This window comes from Mastomys coucha, unplaced genomic scaffold (assembly GCF_008632895.1).
Source record: "Mastomys coucha isolate ucsf_1 unplaced genomic scaffold, UCSF_Mcou_1 pScaffold6, whole genome shotgun sequence".
Classification (NCBI taxonomy): Eukaryota; Metazoa; Chordata; class Mammalia; order Rodentia; family Muridae; genus Mastomys; species Mastomys coucha.
The window spans coordinates 122627136-122646329 of record NW_022196912.1 but is presented as its reverse complement, the minus strand read 5'-3'; the positions used below and the strand labels follow the sequence as shown (position 1 = coordinate 122646329).

The following is a 19194-nucleotide window of genomic DNA, read 5'->3' as shown; positions in this document are numbered from 1 at the left end:
CTCTGGCTTTCATCATAACCAGGACCTCACCGCAAGCACCGCTTCTGGAGCTCAGAGGTCCTGGATATCTCCCAGTTTGGGGCTGGGACAGACAAGCAACCAGCCAGCTAGCCAGGCTCCATGGGAGGAGCCCAGAGTGCCCAGGTAGTGAGACCCGAAGACCTTCCAGGAGGAAAAGAGGCCAGGAAATGATATCACACAGACAGGGAGGTCTCGCAGGCAAGATGATGGCCCAGTGTGAGAGCTGGCGTCCAAGGACCTGCATGACAAGAGTTGACCCAGAATGCCGGGCAGTGGTGGCATACACCTTTATCCCAGCACTTGGGAGGCAGAGGCAGGCAGATTTCTGAGTTCAAGGCCAGCCTAGTCTACAGAGTAAGTTCCAGGACAGCCAGGGCTACACAGAGAAACCCTGTCTCAAAAACAAAAAGACAAAAACAAAAAGTTGACCCAGAAACAGATCCTAGCCTTTCTAGAAACTGGAAAGTGTCACAGGACCCCCACCACCACCACCAAAAAAAAAAAAAAAAAAAAAAAAAAATGGAGGCATTTGGTGCATATGTGCATATGTGGCCAGGCTTTACATCTGAACACGCACAGCCAAAGCAGGAATCAGCCAGCTCTATCTACCACAAGACTCTTCTGTGAAGACCCCGTGAGTGGGCTCACTGGACTCCAGCCTGACTCTCGGCAACCCACCTCAGAAGCACAGGCTAATCCCACTATGGCCTGAGGGCAGGCCCAACCCTACCCTGTCCTCCAAGCCACTGGCTCATAGAACCTTTGTAAGGTACACAGCACCTTCCCATCCTTGGTGCATCCTTTGGCCTGGTTATAACACAGATAAGAACAACACAGCCCAAAGTAAAAGAAGTAAAGGCAGCCCCAAGGGTCTCACTGTGTGAGCATCTGGCCGCCCAGGTGAGAACTCTGTCCATCCTAGCCACCAGGACCAAGCTGCCATACCTCCTCTCCCACCATGAGCAGACAGGCTTCGCATGAGCGCAAGGTAGGAGGGCCAGGACCCCACAGACCACAGAGCAACACAGCTGAGCAACCACAGAAACATTTATTAACAGCTACTCCTGAACCAGGTTCCAGAATCTTTTTGTTTGTTTTGTTTTTTGTTTTTTTGGGGTTTTGGTTGGTTGGTTAGTTGGTTGGTTTTTTTGTTTGTTTTTTGTTTTGTTTTGTTTTTCGAGACAGGGTTTCTCTGTTTAGCCCTGGCTGTCCTGGAACTCACTCTGTAGACCAGGCTGGCCTCGAACTCAGAAATCCGCCTGCCTCTGCCTCCCAAGTGCTGGGATTAAAGGCATGTGCCACCACTGCCCAGCTTCCAGGATCTTTATGTGGCCAGCACAGCACCTACAGGCAGTGTGGTTATGTGATGGTAATGCCCTGCACCCATTCCGTCAACGAGAATGGCGGCCACTCTGAGTGGCCTAGGGCAGGGAACCAGCACAGCCTACAGTCAGATGTAACCAGCTTATTGTCTCTAAGGGGACAGTGTGAATCAGTGGATGTTGAGTGGAACTGGGGTTAGAGGTTGGCCTAGCACCCGGAGAGGTTGGTGAGGCTATGCTCTGAAATGGGTGTGGGCATGGCAGTACAAGCAGGAATGAACAGTTGTTCATGTGACAAATGACTCCAACTGACACATGTCCTCATCGAGGAGACCAACACAATTCTGACTCATGACCCCTAAGCAGATGGCAGATCAACTCCCTGACTTTGTGATCAGCAGCTGGGCTGGCTAAGCTCAGGCCTCCCCTAAGTCAGGGCACAGAAGGCCTTCTGCTGTTCCAGTGACAGCCCTGTGGGACCCTGAGCCTACCCATACTCCCCTTTGTTTCCAGCTGCTATGTGACAGGGATGCCTATGTGAGCAAGCTCTGAGTGAGCCTCAGCACAGCCTCATAAGCCACAAAGACCACCATGTTGACAGGAAAGGCACGACAGCAGTTGAGTGCCAGCCCCTTGAAGAGCACCCTGGGACCCTCCTCCCGCACGCTGGTCACCACACAGTGCAGAAGGCCCCGGTAGCGCTGCTGGCCCTGCCCATCCGCCTGCAGGCGGGACTTGATCACATCCATGGGGGTAGCCACAGCCCAGGCCATGACCCCAGCGCAGCCTCCAGCCACCAGCACACCTAGGACATCTGCAGGAAAGACAATGACCATCCCTTACTGCAAGCTTCTTGGAGACAGGACCCAGTCCAGGGAAACTCACCGAATCAAGTTAAACCCCTCTAGCATGAAGTCACTGTGTGGTCTTGGACAGTCACACACACTCCCCTCAGAAAACCCTACTTGATAAATGAGGCAGGTAGACAAGTATGTTTAGCTTGATTTGGTGTCATCGGAGAGACCACATGTACAAGCATGCCTGGGTTAAAGATATGCTTCTATCTCCCAGTCCCCATGTCACAGGGCCAACCCCACCCACCCTCTGCCTGTCACTCACCTGGCTGGCTATGGCCAGCAGGAGTGAGCCACTCGCAGAGCATAGCATAGGAGAGAAAGTAAGTGGCAAAGGAATGACCTTCACGGAGGAGCAGAGCCGAGCTGCCCTTGTAGAGTCCCCGCAGTCCCTCCTCTCGGGCCACTGTGACTAAACAGTGCAGTGGCCCACTGTACTTAGGCCTGGGCTCCAGGCAAGCAGTGGGTGCAGGACACAAAGCAGGAGCCACAGATGTCCAGGAGGCCGAGGGCCTCCACTGCTGTGTCTGAGCTTGGGCCTGTGTCTGCAGGCGGACTTTGGCCACCTCAGTGGGTGACGTCAGGAACACCTAGGACAGGGAGGAAACAGAGTAGGACTTGCCCACAGCCTGCCCACACGCTCTAGGACACAGCCTTCCATCGATTGAGGCTGCTAGCTGGTCCCAGGGGTTCAATGGCACTGAGTTCAAAGCTAGTTCAGCCCAATTAAGGCCAAAGGCAAGGCCTTCTGCTTCTCTCCTATCTGAGAGCACTGGCTCAACACATACTGGATGCTAAGTGAATGAGATTAAGTTCAACCAAAATTAGAATCGACACAGAAGTTTGTGATGAATCACATTATTAAAGGCAAGGCATGGTGGTCACTGTGGGACTCAGCTACATCAGGTCTTTCCACCCCTGGCCTTACTTCTCTCCGACCCCTTGCAGATGAGATGGCAGCTGAGAGGCTGAAGCCTGGCTGGCTAGGCTTATCAGCCTTTGGTCTCTGTACCATATACAGTAGCTGTGCCTAGCCTCTCAGCCCATGGGGCTCTAAGAATTGAGGACTTATCCATGCTCCATCCTGGCCTATGAGGGACATCAGCTGTACTTGCCTGCCCTGTTCCCATCTGTGGTGCCTGATGCCAAGTGTCCATGGTAACACTGGGTGGTATTCAGGCATTTGGTGGCCACCCTGGCAGTGGAGCCCACCCAGTTGGAAGGTCACCAGCACATGAGTGCTATCTCTCTGAGTCCTCACACCAACAGAGACGGTCTTTACGGCCATCTCCTCCCTCCACTAGAGTACACTAGGAGGGAGCCTAGCCCATCCCCAACAGGCTCCTAGTTCCACTCCACAGCCTCCATGCCCTTCAGGGTCTACCTTCTCAGAGCCTCTGTCCTGACACCCTCTGGGAGGTTATGATTCAGACCCCCCGGGAGCCTGTGACACCCTTCCACCCTCAGCTGCCTCCACTCACCCGGACAAGGCCAGAGGCACATCCTGAGAGTGTGATATCAGCCTTGGTGGGCTTGGCGTCTGTGCTGCCATACCGGAAGCGGCAAATGTGAGCCAGGCAGTGGTGGTAGGTACCAAAAGATACAGATGACACCAGGGACACTGTGCACACGGGCAGTGAGAGGCCCCTGTAGAAGCCCCACACCTGAGGGATGAAGACCAAGTAAGGACAGGACCCAGCCAAGAGAAAATGCCCTGGCACTGAGACTGCTCAGGCCAGGGCCTCCAAACTTGGGGGGTGGGGGAGTCTCAGGACTTGGCAATGTTTGAGGTCGGGTGAGGGGTTGAAGAGACAACTGCCTAGCCATGATGATGGAACCAGTGTAATGCTCAGCTAACCCCTGCCCGCACCAAGCCCCAAGTTCACTCGTATAGTTTCCTCAAGACCTTCTCCTGGATGGGCACTTCCCAGGCCTTCAGAAACAGAATTACTCCTGTGTCCTCTCCCCTGGAGATAGGGGCTTGGTTCTTTACCCTGTAAATCTCCCAGGTGCTCAAGCTTTGGGTGTCAGAGGGACCACTGGACTGGGCACAGTCACTGTGCCAACAGTCTCAGGGGCCAAAGGGGAAGGGTATTGCTAGCAAGTGCCACCACATCATCAGGCCCCAGTCCTACCCGCTCTTGACAATATGTGTCCCGGATGCAGTGCCAGATGCTTGTATACTTGGCCTCAGTCTGGATTCTGACCTGCAGGAGAGGAAGAAGTCTTCAGGAAGGGCTGGCCCTAGGCCTGGGGTAAAGTCAATAGAAGCCTTGGTTCTGCCCCTTGATGGTGATGCATGCTGCCGTAGACTGAGTGGGGACAGCGAGCCGCTTTTAGAATAAGGCATAGGATGAGAGAGACTGAGAGTCCCGAGGGCCATAGAGAACAATCAATAATAGTATTAGAGTAAGGGGGTTGAGGGGAAGGCTAGGTCCTCTCAGCATTCAAATTGATGACCAGAGCTGGGTACCAGAGACACTGAGCACAATCTAAACCAAGGCAGGGCCTTTGCTGTACCTTCACTGTATCCAGAGGGTACCCCACAGCAACACCGCAGACTCCTGCAAAGCAATGAGAGGAACCCGTGAAGCAGCAGGAGATGGCCCTATCAGCAGTGGGAGCCTATCTATCCCAAGGAACGAAGCGGGTGGCCTCAGGGAAGGCCCTGTCCTCCACCTCCACTGACCCTGCCTAGGCTCCTCCTCTCTGCATCCTTTGTTTTGCAGGTAAGAAACTGAGACTCAGGGCGTACCTACCAAGTTTGCTAGACACTCCCCACCCTGGCCCAACAGTTCCTATTCCCATTGCCCATGCCAAGGACAGTCCTCAGCCTCCCCTCTGACATCACATTTTGGGAGAACATCTGGCTCCACTCTGGCTGACCCTGCCTGGTAGACTTTGCCCCCAAGCCTCAGCCTGAGCAGGGTTTGTGTGGAAGCCAGGCAGACACCCACACATCCCAGGGCTCAGAGAAAGGCAGCAGCCCGGACCCCTGCCTAGGTCATTGCCTGGAACTGAAGGTGAGGGTAGGACAGTGTGCACTGCTGCTGGTCTGCGCAAACTCCCCCAGAGGCCCACGTGTGGGCGGTGGCAGAGCCTGCAGGAGGTCCTTAAGCCACTGGGGGTCATGTCTCAGAGGGGATTATGAAACTGCAACTCCTTGCCTTCTGGCTTTCTATACAACAGAACTGCCTACCCTTGTTGTCCTCTAAGCACCCACACAGACCCAGGCAGTGGGCACCTGGGTGTTCAGAGCCTCGGGAACTGCCCACTAAGCAACCATTCCCCTGTCTGAGCTGCTTGGTTTCCTGAAGACTTTGGCCACAGCTGCTGGCTCATCCTGCAGAGAGGTTGGTAGTACCGCCCTGGCTTTGGACCAGCGGATCTACGATGCCCTCTTGCCTGCTACTTCTAGCACCAGGGCTTCCACATCTACAACACAACCTTGAGGAAACTCGGGGGCCAGTGAAGTGCTGGGACATTCTTCCCCTAAGCGAGGGCGCTAAGGATGCCAGGATGACAAGGCGCATGGGTGAAAAGAAGAGGGAATTCCTAGGGGGAGGGTATAAAGCAAGGACCTGACAGGAGACTCCGATAGAACAGCCTCTACATCTCTCAACACTTTACCAACTCCTATCAATCCCTCAAAGCCCTCCTCTCTTAGGCCTCCTTACTGTGCCTCTGCCTGGAAACATGTTGATCAGGGTCTGTGTCATATGGCCTTGTTGCTATGCCCTCTAGATCTAGATCTAGATCCTTTCTTCAAGGCTCGGGTCTGAGTCCCTAGGACTAGGGATCCAGGCCCAGCACAGAGCAAGGGTACCCTGACTAGGACCTTTCCTGTGGCTGTAAGGAGGATGTAGCTTCCGAGTGACTTCCTGTGACACTAACGCTCAGGGGAGCCATCAGCCTCAGGATAGTGTAGGTCAAGACCAGGGCAGCCAAGCCTAGGCCAGGAGCCACCCTCCCTGAAGCTGGGATTGTCTTTCCTTTCTACCCCCAGACTGTTCCCAGCAGTGAGAAGGAGCCACCCACAGCTATTTCACAATAGCTGCAGGGCCAAGGGTGCCTCACTCCAAATAGTTACACAGCCTGAGGCTCATTGCCAACCCCCCCCCCCCCCCCCCCCCAGTCCAGAGGGCAGCCACCTCTCTCCTCTGTTATCTCACCCCAGAGAGAGACAGTTTTAGCTGCAGGGGGCTAACAGTTAGCAGTATGCCTCAGTGGGCCTGCTTTACTTCTAGCTCCTGCTCTCTGCAAACAGAACTCCTGTGTACACAGCTCTTCCCTGGAACCTTCTTTCTTCCTCCGGGCTCATTCACCCACACCCAGGACCCCAGCCACCTCACCCCACAGGGTCAAGTTCCTGCTCCCAAGCCAGGAATCTCTAGACTGGTTCAGCATCTTGCGTGATCTTCAAGGCTATGTGGGAACCCGTGGTCCATGCCAGGGATCTGCTCAAACCCTGACTGCCTAGGGCACCCTCCTACTCACACACACACACACACACACACATACACACAAAAGCACCACCCCCAACTCTCCCCAACCCCTGCATCCCTCTATCCAACTCTTGTACCTCCAATGGCCCCAGCAACAAAATCCATGGACAGCACAGAAACTGAGAAGTGTTCTGGTCTTGCTGTTTGTGCCACACTGGCTGGCTCCTACAAATTCTGCAGATCTTAAATACCTGTGAGCAGAGGCGGGGGCAGGGATGTTTAACAGGCTATTTTGATGCCCACACTCACATGCCCCACAAGGTTCATGGTGCCAATGATCAGAAAAGCATGTGAGAGGTCATGGGAGGTGGCCAACTCCAAGACCTATGTCTGCCTCTATTCCCGGATTCAGACTATGCTGAGCTTCTGACTGCTTATGGTGAGGGCATAAATAGTGGCCCCTCAGAGATGTACCCCTCTTTACAGTTCTCCTCCAGCCCTAAAAGGCAGGGGAAGCAAACGCCTGTTCTAACCATAGAACCACCAAGACCCCAAAGAAGACTTGCCTGAGGCAGCCTCTATCTTAGAGTCAATCTATTTGATGGCGGCCAGCCCATGTAGAAAGTGCAACCTTGTCTACCACTGCTAGTTCAGTTCAGGGAGCTCAGAGACTCAGAGACCCAGGCTGCAGCCCTTCAGGGAGCCTTGGGGCTAGAGAGAGCCACATGAAAGGAAGGGGCATGTTGACATGGAACACTCAGAAGGGAAGGGGCATGTTGACATGGAACACTCAGAGTTCTGTCTGAATGGCCCTCAGTGCAGGGCACCGGGAGGCCACGTGTCCACTTGTTTTTCTGTTCTCAGTAGGCTGGCCTTGAACAAGCTAGTTTCAAACTAGGGATGACCCCTCACCCTCACAGTTTGTCTACGTTTAGACAAGTTGTCAGTGCTGGCTGCCACACCAGAGGGCAGAGGGCAGAAGAGGCCAGAAATTATCCTGTCCGAGGCCAAACTTGGTGTCCATCCCGGCCTGTGGAGGGGCATGGCTGTCCATCCAGGCCTGTGGAGGGGCATGGCTGTCCATCCCGGCCTGTGGAGGGGCATGGCTGTCCATCCCGGCCTGTGGAGGGGCATGGCTGTCCATCCCGGCTTGTGGAGGGGCATGACTCAGCATCCGGTTGGAAGCTGACACTGCTATTTGGCTTTGTGACTAGGTCTTTGGGCTCTCTATGCCTCTGCTTCTGCACCCACAAGATCTGTGCACACACAGAGCAAGCTCCAGCTGGGTCCCTCCAGAATTGCCAGCCAAATTCACTAACAGAAGGTCAAGAGGGAGACAATGGGTGGCTCCAGAGAGGAAGCTGAGCCAGATGTTGCATTCAAGAAGCTAGGACCTTAGACAATGAGGGAACCTAAAACACACTGTCCACCAGAGAGACCAGGCCCCTTCAGTCCCACACTGCCAGTGGGCAGGGCATCGACCCTGACACTAGGACCCAAGACCCCAGTTACCCTGGACACCTTTGTCTCTCTGCCAGTCTTGGTGTCTATCGTCAACTATCACAGTCGGGACCAGTTGCTACTGTCCACCTGCACTTCCCTAATTGTGTCATCATTTCTGGACAGCAGCCCATCTGTCCAGGCTCCTGATGCATGCAACCAACACATGCCAGGTGACAAAGCATGAGACACCTCAGTAAACACAACAACCTGGACCTGCCCTAGAGACCTGATGTGCTGGAAGTGAAACAGAGAGCTCTGACAGCCAGGAAAAGCCCAAAGGTGACTGGAAGGACTGGGGTGGGTCAGCGGCTGCTCCCAGTTAGGCACAGCCATTGCTATGAAGCAGAGCAGCTGTGACAACCCACAGGAGACTCTCAAGAGAGTGGGCCTAGTAGTGTCTTTCATGATTCAGGAGGCTCATGAGTCTCTTGAGGCCTCTCTCTACCCTAAGGTTATCTGAAAAGAGCCCTGAGCACACAATGTCAGAAACAATGGACACATCACCTCAATTTATAAGTCAGATTCATTGGTAGTGATTGGCCAAGTAATCTTGAGTTTGCCTGCTGCTGTGGCCATCAGCAATCACAGATTCTTTTATTCCAATTGGTTATCAATGTTAGTTCTTAGATCACATGTTACACAGTAATACACACACACACACACACACACACACACACACACATACACATTAAAAATAGGCTGAAAGAGCTAGAGAGATGGATCAGCAGTTAAGAACGCTGACTGCTCTTCCAGAGGTCCTGAGTTCAATTCCCAGCAACCACATGATGGCTCACAACCATCTGGAATGGGATCCAATGCCCTCTTCTGATGTGTCTGAAGACAGCTACCCTGTACTCATAAACATAAAATAAATAAATCTTTAAAAGGGGGGTGAGAACAATGATAAAGAGGCATCAGAATTCAGTCCAGCTTTCCTGAAGTCAGAGGTAGAGAGCTCATAAGGACATAGGTAAAAGTTTGTAGAGACCAGATAAGTCTTAGGAGATGCAGATACAGACACAGTAGGTACAGGCCACGGGAAGAGTCAGTTTGAAGTGGGCTGTGTCACAGGCAGAGGATGCTGAAGCAGGGGACAGAGGCTGAGTCCTCACTCTGGCAAAATTCCTGTGGAAAAGGCTGGGGCCAAGTGACAGGCCACTCAGTGCACCTGCCCCGGTATAGACTTGGGTACCTCTTTTAGAGATCCAAGTGAGGGGTTTCATCTTGTTTAGTTGATAAGTTCATGAGTCTGGTGGTGTTCCTGGAGTGACTTAGTATATCCACAAGCAGCATTCCTAAACGACACAGATAAATGATCAGTTTGTGCCTCCTGGTATGCCAGCAGGTAGCATTCACTTGTGTAAAAGTGGTACAGAGTCATTTCTCTACACTTACACTCAAAATAGAGTGTGATGATTTGAATAAGAATGGACCCCATGGCTCATGTATTTGAATGCTTAATTACCAGGGAGTGTTGTTTGAAAAGATTAAAAGGATCAGGAGGTGTGGCCTTGTTGGTAGGCTTTGAGGTTTCAAAAGCCCTTGCCAAACCCAGAGAGCCTCCCCTCTCTTTCTCTGTCTCTCTGTGTCTCTGTCTCTCTCTTCTCTCTCTCTCTGTCTCTCTTCTGTCTCTCTCTGTCTCTCTTCTGTCTCTGTTTCTCTGTCTTACTTTGTCTTTCTCTGTTTCTCTCTGTGTCTTTCTGTCCCTCTCTTCTGTCTCCTGACTCCCTCTGGCTCTCTATCTCACTCTGGTTCTCTCTGGCTCTCTGGCTCTGTCTTTCTCTCTCCCCCTCTGCCTATGGCTCATAATGTAGCTCTCAGTTACTCTTCCAGCACCATGTCTGTCCGTGTGCCACCATGCTCTCCACAATGATAATGAACTAGACCTGTGAAACTATAAGCAAACCCCAAATTAAATGCTTTTTTAAAAAATAAGAGCTGTCTTGGTCACAGTGTCCCTTCACAGCAATAGAACAGTAACCAAGACATGAGGTAACTCCAGTCTAGGCTCTAAGCAGTCTGCAAGCTGTTATTCCATATAACAGAGTTACTTCAAGAGGTGAATAGCTAGGCTGACAAGATGGTTCAATGGATAAAGGTACCTGCCTGCTAACAAGCTTAACAACCTGAGTTTGATCTCAGGGATTCACACGCTGGAGGAAGGAGAGAACGACTCCTCAAGTTGTTTTCTAACTTCAATGTATATGTGCATACACACATCCTTAGCACACACTTTTAATGAAGGTAAAGTTAGTTTGTAGAAGGAAGCAGCCATGTTTGAAAGTGACATCTAATTGAGGAGCAGACAAAGTGATGAATCAGAAGAAGATTTGACAGAATGAGTCAGAGATAGGATATTCCCAACCATCATGAGAATGGAAAGGATGGAGGGGCTACTTAAGAGCAGCACAGGGAGAAAAGGTATGTGGGCAGTTTTACCAGGACAGTTCTGCAGAGAGACAGGCTGCAGGTAAAGACAGAATGAGCCAGAGAATGAGAAATAGCCAGAGGAATAGAAAAAATTGCCAGAGTTAGTTTGAGGCCAAGCAGAGAAATTCAGTCAGAAGCTGAGAGAAGCCAGATTGAATCAACCAACTTGGAGAGGAGTTTTGAGCCAGAATCATTGAACTGAACAGGCCAGTCAGAGTTCAGAAAGAGCTAGAAAGGAGAGCTTATTCAGCAGTAAACCTCCAAGATGACAATCACATCTGGTGAATAAAAGATACTTTTACAAAACAAGGTGAGATTTCCCAGAAGGATAAATGCCTTTTGAGTTTCTTGTAAATAATCCCAATAAACTTATAGGTTCATCAATCTGTATTTGAGTGGAATTCTTTCTTTGGTGTTCTTGTTTGGGTCTAGGAACTACTGCATTAACCACTCAAACATCAGTCTCAGTCAAATAGGGATGGTTTATTGAATGTTACATCCCAAGACTAATTGTTCAGGGACATAGGTCAGACCAGGGGCTGACTGTGATGTTGAGTCAAGATCCTATAGGGCTTTTTAAACCTGAGATCTACAAACACCTGTGCCAAGTTATTCCACCAATCAGGGTTTAGGGATAGGGGATTCCCTTAGAAACATATCTTTGTTTACACTTATCCTCCTCCCATTTGTTGCAGTCTTCAACTGTGGCAGGGGACTTGCCTTGCCAAACATTTCATGTCTTAACTTGCCAACCAGGATGTACATGTCTCTGCCAAGTAGGATGTCTCTTCCCAAGGAGGTCTTGGGAACTTCAACTTTACTCAAGCCCTGCTCAAAATGGAAGTCTTATTCCAAGTAGTTTCTTATATTGATATAGGTGTCACTCTTCTGTTGGGGTTCATCCTGGGGGCAGCTTACAAAAGCAAATACCATAAAAGCACACATACAAGTGTAGGAAGTGCTGCTGGGTGGTTGGTTTGGGTCCAAGCTTACTGTGGGTAACTATACAAAGCAGTTCTACTGACTTCCATCATGATTGTTTTCCCAGGGCATAGGACATAATAGAATATGTAATCAACTGGGGCACGAGAAAGTTTCCTAGTAACAGCAGAATCAACATATTTGAAAGTTTTCTTATAATGGCAGGCTAGCCAGGTAACAGTTACCTAGGCCTTAACATTCCATCTAGGCCTTAACATTTTACCTAGGCCTTAGCATTCCATCTATGTCTTAATATCTTACCTATGCCTGAGTGTGCTGATGCTGTCTATATCAGGAATGGGGAATCTTTTCTTTACATTGCCCTAGGGAGAGTCACATGACACCTGAATTAGCAGGGAAAGAGAACAGAAGGAGTATGAATTGGAAAGGTGACCCTGGGACAGTCATGTTTTCTGAGTCACCAGAGCCTAATTTCTCCAGCACTTTGTCTTCTGAATAAATATACCCAGACTCACCAAAACCACAACTATGCCCCAGACTGCATGGCTGGTGCCTGTACTGGTTGCTCATTGGCAACTTTTCTTAGACATTGATGGCCTATGATGGCCTTCCTCCCACACTCGTAGCACACAGTTCAGGATGAGTTGCTGCTGGGTGGCTAAGTGGAAGAGATGAGAACAGGTCAGTGAGCAGATGGATTGGGTGGATGATTAGAGAGGCAGGGAGGAAAGGAAGGAAGGGATGAAGGGAGAGAAAGATGGATGGATGGGTGGATGGATGGATGGATGAGAGATGGACAAATGAGTGAACAGATAAACAATGAGAAGAAAATTGGATAGAGAGTGGAATGGATGGAAGGATGGATGGATGGATGAATGGATGGATGGATGGATGGATGGATGGGTAGAAAAATAGATGGAAGGCAGACAGATGGCTGAACAGATAAGCAAGGAAAAGACAGATGGTGTGATGGCTTGTATATGCTTGGCCCCGGGAGTGGCACTATTAGAAGGTGTGGCCTTGTTGGAGTGGGTATAGCCTTGTTGGAGTAAGTGTGTCACTGTGGGCATGGGCTTTAAGACTCTCATCCTAGTTGCCTGGAAGCCAGTCTTCTGCTAGCAGCCTTCAGATGAAGATGCAGACCTCTCAGCTCCTCCTGTACCATATCTGCCTGGAAACTACCATGTTCCTGCCTTAATGATAATGGACTGAACCTCTGAACCTGTAAGCCAACCCCAAATAAATGTTGTCCTTTATAAGGCTGGCCTTGGTCATGGTGTCTGTTCACAGCAGTAAAACCCTAACTAAGACAGATGGGTAGAAATGGATAGATGGAGCAACAAAAAGGTAGAGTCAGAGATGAAGAAATGGATGGACAGATAAGCAAGGGGGAGGTGGGTAGGTAGAAACAGAAATGATTGATGAGTAAGAGATGGATGGAGGCAAAGATGGAGCATTGACAGATGGATAGATAGGTAACTGAGGGACAAAGGCCGGGATGATAGGAGGAAGTTGTGGGAGAGAGTGGCTAAAGGCTGCCCAAGGCCATGGAAGGTAAGGTTTGCTGTGGTCCATGATGGAAGTAGCTGAGGAGCAGACAGACCATGGAGCTGCCTGTGCCTGCCCTGCCTCCTTCTGGACTGACTGTCATCATGAAGGGGCCTGTGAACTATTGAGGCTGCCTCCTTCTCTTTGCTGGAGCTGATCGAGAATGTGGCAAGGAAGGAAGAGACCTCTGCCAGGGAGTCCTGTACATGTGCATTGGGAAGGTGTAGTACTGTGGGCCTAGGTTTGCTGTGGAAAGCTGCTTTGCCTAGCTGTGTGACCTCAGGTCAGAGACACAACCTCCCTGAGACTTGACTTCTTTCTTAGTAGGCAGAGGACCTCAAGCCTGCAAGGACAATAGGAAAGGCCCAAGGGGTGTCTTATGGGGCCACATCCTGCCATGGGCTAGGTAGCTAACTAGTATCCAGGCCGCCTTTAGGCCTCCCTCACCTGAATATCATAGCCCACGCCTGGGGCTACCACAGAGGGCTCGTGGGAGAAGGCAGGCCCTCAGAGTCACACAGAAGGCCTGGACACAGGCTAGTCATCTTCTTGCTTAACCACACGTCTTACATGACTTGAGACGCTATATAACCCAGGCCTCAGGATCTACGACACAAAGAGACCTTGCAAGCTCCTGCTGGACATGGTGACACATGACTGTAACCCCAACAGTTGGAGGCAGGAGGAACAGAAATTCATTGCTACATGGGCAATGTGAGGTCAGACTGGGCTACTTGAGATGCTATCTCAAAAAGAAATTCTGCCTCAGTTTCCTGAGTGTTAGAAGCACAGACACAAACTGCCATATCCCGCAAATGAGTTTTAAGTGTTTTTTTTTCTTTTTAAAACTCTTTTAAAATTTATTTTATGTGCATGTGTGTGTCTGTTCTTACGTGCACTGTGAGCATGCAAGTGCCCATAGAGGCCAGAAGATGACATGAGGTCACTCAACTGGAGTTACCGAGGGTTGTGAGCCACCCAACACAAGTGCTGGGGACCAAACCTGGGTCCTCAACAAGAGCAGGGCATGTCTGTAATCCCTGAACAATCTCTCCAGGCCCCAACGTTTCTTCCTTCCTCTTCCTGTCCACGTGTCTTCACCTGGGTGCCCAGGGGTCCACTGCTTCTTGTATATGACCACAGCACCCAGAGGGTGACCTGCAGCGGTGGCTGTAAGCCGTGTAATGGTTTGTATATACTTGGCCCAGGGAGTGACACTATTTGGAGGTATGGCCTTGTTGGGGTGGGTGTGTCACTGTGGGTGTGGGTTTTAAGACCCTCATCCAAGCTGCCTGGAAGCCAGTCTTCCACTAGCAACCTAGATGAAGATGTAGAACTCTCAGCTCTGCCTGTAGCATGCTTCCCTGGATGCTACCATACCTTGATGATAATGGACTGAACTTCTGAACCTGTAAGTCAGCCCTAATTAAATGTTGTTCTTATAAGAGCTGCCGTAGTTGGGCAGTGGTGGCGCATGCCTTTAATCCCAGCACTTGGGAGGCAGAGGCAGGCCAATTTCTGAGTTCGAGACCAGCCTGATCTACAGAGTGAGTTCCAGGACAGCCAGGGCTATACAGAGAAACCCTGTCTCAAAAAAACAAAAGAGTTGCTGTGCCATGGTCATGGTGTCTGTTCACAACAGTAAAACCTAGACAACTTACAATAGATCGTTCCTGCTCTGCTTCACAGCCTAGATAGGTAAATTCTTTAGCCCATCCCAGGCTTTCCCTACATCTTTCCTTACAGTACAAACCATTCAGCACAGGCAGGAAGAGACAGACTCTTAATTCCTTACCCTCCAGTGCTGGGGATGGAACCTAGTATCTCATGCCTGCAGGGCAAGTGCTAAACCCTGAGCTACTTCCCCAGTCCCTAGGCTCCACCTTTTAAGGACAGAGTGCCAAAGGCTGGGAGGGAAGGCAGGAGAAGCTGTGGACATTGCCTAAAACCTCACAAACGTTCAGAGAACTCCTGGTTCCAAGATACTAGACATCTTTCTTTAGCCTTCCCCCTCAGTCTCTGGAGCTGCCCAGGACTCCCTTTGGCCACATCTGATACTGACAGAGTGATATGCCCACTATGACAGTGACCAGCTTGGGATCAGGACATAGCATCCTCCTTGCCAACTGCCCCTCCCTCCTCTCCTGCTTCCTATGATGCCAACTCCAACTAATTTGCCCACACCTCAAATCAAGCCTGTGCAGGGCACACAGTCTTCCTCAGGCCACAGCCCTCCAGGGCCTGTTGATTCTGACTGTAGGCTGGGAACAGCCTGCCCCTGGCATCACCAGGTTGCCAGTGTGCCAGTGTGAGCCCAGAGGGGGTTCACATTGAGTAGGACATATGGCCAGATATCTGTGAAGGACCCCTATGATTTTCTAGTTTTTTTTTGGGGGGGGGATCCCAAACAGGGCCCCAGCAACCTATTTGTATGTATGTATTTATGTATGTATGTATGTATGTATGTATGTATGTATGTATAGCTATTATACTAAGCACCATCTTGAGTTTCTGGTGTCTGCTGACTTCTGAAGGCCAAGTGGGTTCTAAAGCAGGCCAAGGCAGCCTCTGGTGAACTAAGAGCTGACCCCAGGGGAACCGCTGGAAATGCAGGACTCCGACACACCTACGCCCAGGGCTGTAGCACAATTATTAAATTAATCCTCATTCTCTACTTCCTGGAACCGGAGCATCATGGGCAGCAGGACATCAGCAGTTAGATACTGTCTGCTCCCTGGATCCCTCCCCCAGCTCAAAGCACGCATACCGAAACAAAGGTGACAGCACGAGTGCCAAGCCAAAGCATCCTAGAACTCTGAGACATTGTCTCCGAACTTCTTCCGGCATGCTGAGGAGGCTGGCTTCAACGCAAGCTGCCACCCCTGCTGCCACCCCTGCGCAGGGGCCGTTCAGGAGCCCTATGGCTCACTTCCCAAGAGGAAGCCTCAAGTGGGTACTCACATCAAGGCACACCAGCCAGACAAACCGGTCCGAGCCTCCTCTGAGGCTGCCTGCCAGGCTGAGAGAGCTAGCTGATCCTGGTTCTGTGTTCTTCTCTACCCCTGCATGGCTGCTGCTCTAGCACTTCCCTCGCTCCTCATGGTGGCTTACTTCTCGGGCTTTCTTACCGTGTAGCACAAGCTGGCCTTGAACTTGTGGATGATTCTTCTGCTCCAGCCTTCTGATGCTAGGTTCTGCTGGAGATCCAAGCTCAGACCCTCATGTCTCTATGTTATCTCAGCCTCTGATGGGAATCTTTATACTTTATAAAAGTACACATTTATTTTGTGTGTAAGTGGGGGCATCCATGTCACACCACAATGTCAGAGGGCAAGAGGTGGCAGTTGGTGCTCTCTTTTATCACATGGGTCCCAAGAACCAGACTCAGGTGTCAGGGACTTTGCCCGCGACTCCATCTAGCCGGCCTCTCCTTACAGGATTTTGCTGGTGCTGAGTGTTTCCCACTGGGTAGCTCCAACAGCTATTCTTTTTTTTTTAAAGATTTATTTAGTGTTATATGTAAGTACACTGCAGCTGTCTTCAGACACACCAGAAGAGGGCATCAGATCTCATTATGGATGTTTGTGAGCCACCACGTGGTTGCTGGGTTACTCGGGACCTTTGGAAGAGCAGTTGGTGCTCTTACCCGCTGAGCCATCTCTCCAGTGCTCCAACAGCTATTCCTGATTGTCATCTTGACTACATCTAGAATTAACCAAAACCCTAAAATGGAGGGGCACACCTAAAAGGAAATTTTGCCTAATTTAAAGATGAAAGATCCACTTCTAATCCAATCTTTGGGATGAAAAGACACCCCCCGCCCAAGACAGGGTTTCTCTGTATAGCCTTGGCTGTCCTTGAACTCACTCTGTAGACCAGGCTGGCCTCGAACTCAGAAATCCACCTGTTTCTGCCTCCCAAGTGCTGGGATTAAAGGCGTGCGCCACTACTACCTGGTGGAAAGACACTTTTTTCCCCCACGTGTAAGAGGTTTAATTGAGAGGGAGAGAGGGGGCAATAGCAATAGCGGAAAGAGAGGAGGGAGAGAGCCCGAAAGACACTTTTAATCCAGATCTTTTAAGGCAGGGAGACACAGCTTTGACTGGCAGCCTGTACAGAGGATGTGGAAGAGGAAGCTTGCTCCCTTTGTAAGCTCTCACCCAAGCTGGCCAGTCTATCCCTTCACTGGCATTAGAGCCTACTTCTTTGGGATTTGAGTGAATACTGAAGACCAGCTGAGACATCCAGCCTTGTACAACTACTGGATTCTTGGACCTTCCATTCAATAGATAGCCATTGTTGGATTAGTGGGACCCAGCTTATAAGTCATTCTAATAAACCTCATGTATATACCTTTACATAAAATATATAGATATATATAGAGAGAGGAAAGATTCATTCTATAAATTCTGTTCTTCTAGAGCAGTGGTTTTCAAACCTTCCTGATGCTGCGACCCTTTAATACAGTGTTGTGGTGACCCCAACCATAAAATTAGTTTGTTGCAACTTCATAACTATAATTTTGCTGTTATAAATCATAACACAAATATTTTTTGGAGCTAGAGGTTGACAAAGAAGTCACAACCCACAGGTTAAGAACTGTTGCTCTAGAGAATCCTGACTAATACAGTAGTCTTGGCTAGCTTAGAATTCACTATGTAGACCAGGCTGGACTTAAAGTCATAAGACATATGCCGCCGGGCAGTGGTGGCGCATGCCTTTAGTCCCAGCACTTGGGAGGCAGAGGCAGGTGGATTTCTGAGTTGGAGGCCAGCCTGGTCTACAGAGTGAGTTCCAGGCAGCCAGGGCTACACAGAGAAACCCTGTCTCGAAAAAACAAAAGCAAACACAAAAAAAAGAGAGAGAGATATGCCTACTTCTGCCTCCTGAGTGCTGGGATTAGAGATGTGAGCTACCACATAGAGCCTTACAGGATTTTAAAAAATGTTATTATATATTTATTTATTTTGTGTGTGTGTGTGTGTGTGTGAAAACAGAAGAGGGTACTGGATCCCCCCGGGAGCTGGAGGTATAGGTGATCATAAACTGCCAGACACGGGTGGTGTAAACAAAACTCAGGTCCTCAGGTCAAAGTGCTCTTAACTGCTAAACTATTTTTCCAGCTGCCTCTGCCCCTAGAGTTTTTTTTTTTTATTCTAAAAATTACATTTTAAACAATTAGAAGCACCCGTTGTCTGTATTTTACAAGCTGTGTGTCTGTGGACAGAGGAGACACAGTTAGCCAGTAAGGCCCTACTTGCTAATGCCATCACGTGTGTGTGTGTGTGTGTATGTGTGTGTGTGTGTGTGTGTGTGTGTGTGTGTAGGATTTCCACCTAGGAGCTGCAACGGGAGGGCATCCAGACCAGGGTGGTGTTCAGGTGAGGTTCTTTGCATGAGAATTAGATAGAGTTCAACATTCTAGAGCTATGTGAGGTTAGGGGGAAGGGCTCCCCAGAAGGTGCCAGCCTTTGTACAGGCACAGGCAGGTGTGTAAACCAGAGCTGAGTAGGAAAGGGCGGGAAAATGAGTGGATGCAGCTATGTTGTTACAGCTCTCCTGTCCTTAGCATTCAGCAGGCGAGGTAGGGGCTGACTGACAGCCCTTCCAGGGAGGGAGATCAAAGGGCATGGTGCTCCTTTTTGTCCACTATTGGCTCTGTTTGTACACTGAACCTGTCTTATGTAAGAACTCAGGAAAGACATTTCCAAACCTGTCACTGTGGGCAGAGCCAGCCCCTTCCCACACTGCCTCTCTCCTACTGCGCGCCCTTTAGCTGGGACCCTCAGGAAACAGACTTCAGTACCTGTGAGGCAGAGTTTGAAGAGGTAGTACCCTCCTGCTGTGATTTCACCCTTGTAAAACATAAGCAAACAATAAAGCAATACAGCCCCAGGATCTGGGCACTCCAGGACTCTCTCTGGTCTCTTCCCAGCTTAACTACCAAGGTCAAGCATTTGGACCCACCTTGTCTTCTGCCTCAGATCATCAACGTCCTGTGCAAAGGGCTCTCGGATAGCAGGATGCCTTGCTCAAGTGACTCCTTCCTATGTGTCTTAGCCAGGGTTTCTATTCCTGCACAAACATCATGACCAAGAAGCAAATTGGGGAAGAAAGGGTTTATTTAGC

The 19194-nt window shown here is 50.2% G+C and overlaps 1 protein-coding gene across 1 annotated transcript in view; it reads right to left on the bottom strand.

Moving 5' to 3' along the window:
- Nucleotides 1-1244: 1244 nt before the first annotated feature.
- The window catches only part of Slc25a47 (solute carrier family 25 member 47), a 19809-nt gene continuing 1859 nt past the window's right edge, over nucleotides 1245-19194 (bottom strand). The window contains exons 2-8 of the mRNA XM_031356886.1: nucleotides 19033-19140; nucleotides 9338-9440; nucleotides 4718-4761; nucleotides 4333-4404; nucleotides 3679-3861; nucleotides 2463-2787; nucleotides 1245-2157 (exon numbers count right to left, since the gene is read on the bottom strand). Coding sequence (XP_031212746.1) covers nucleotides 1877-2157; nucleotides 2463-2787; nucleotides 3679-3861; nucleotides 4333-4404; nucleotides 4718-4761; nucleotides 9338-9368 — 936 coding nt within the window. The 5' untranslated portion in view covers nucleotides 9369-9440; nucleotides 19033-19140 and the 3' untranslated portion in view covers nucleotides 1245-1876. The remainder of the gene's footprint in view (nucleotides 2158-2462; nucleotides 2788-3678; nucleotides 3862-4332; nucleotides 4405-4717; nucleotides 4762-9337; nucleotides 9441-19032; nucleotides 19141-19194) is intronic.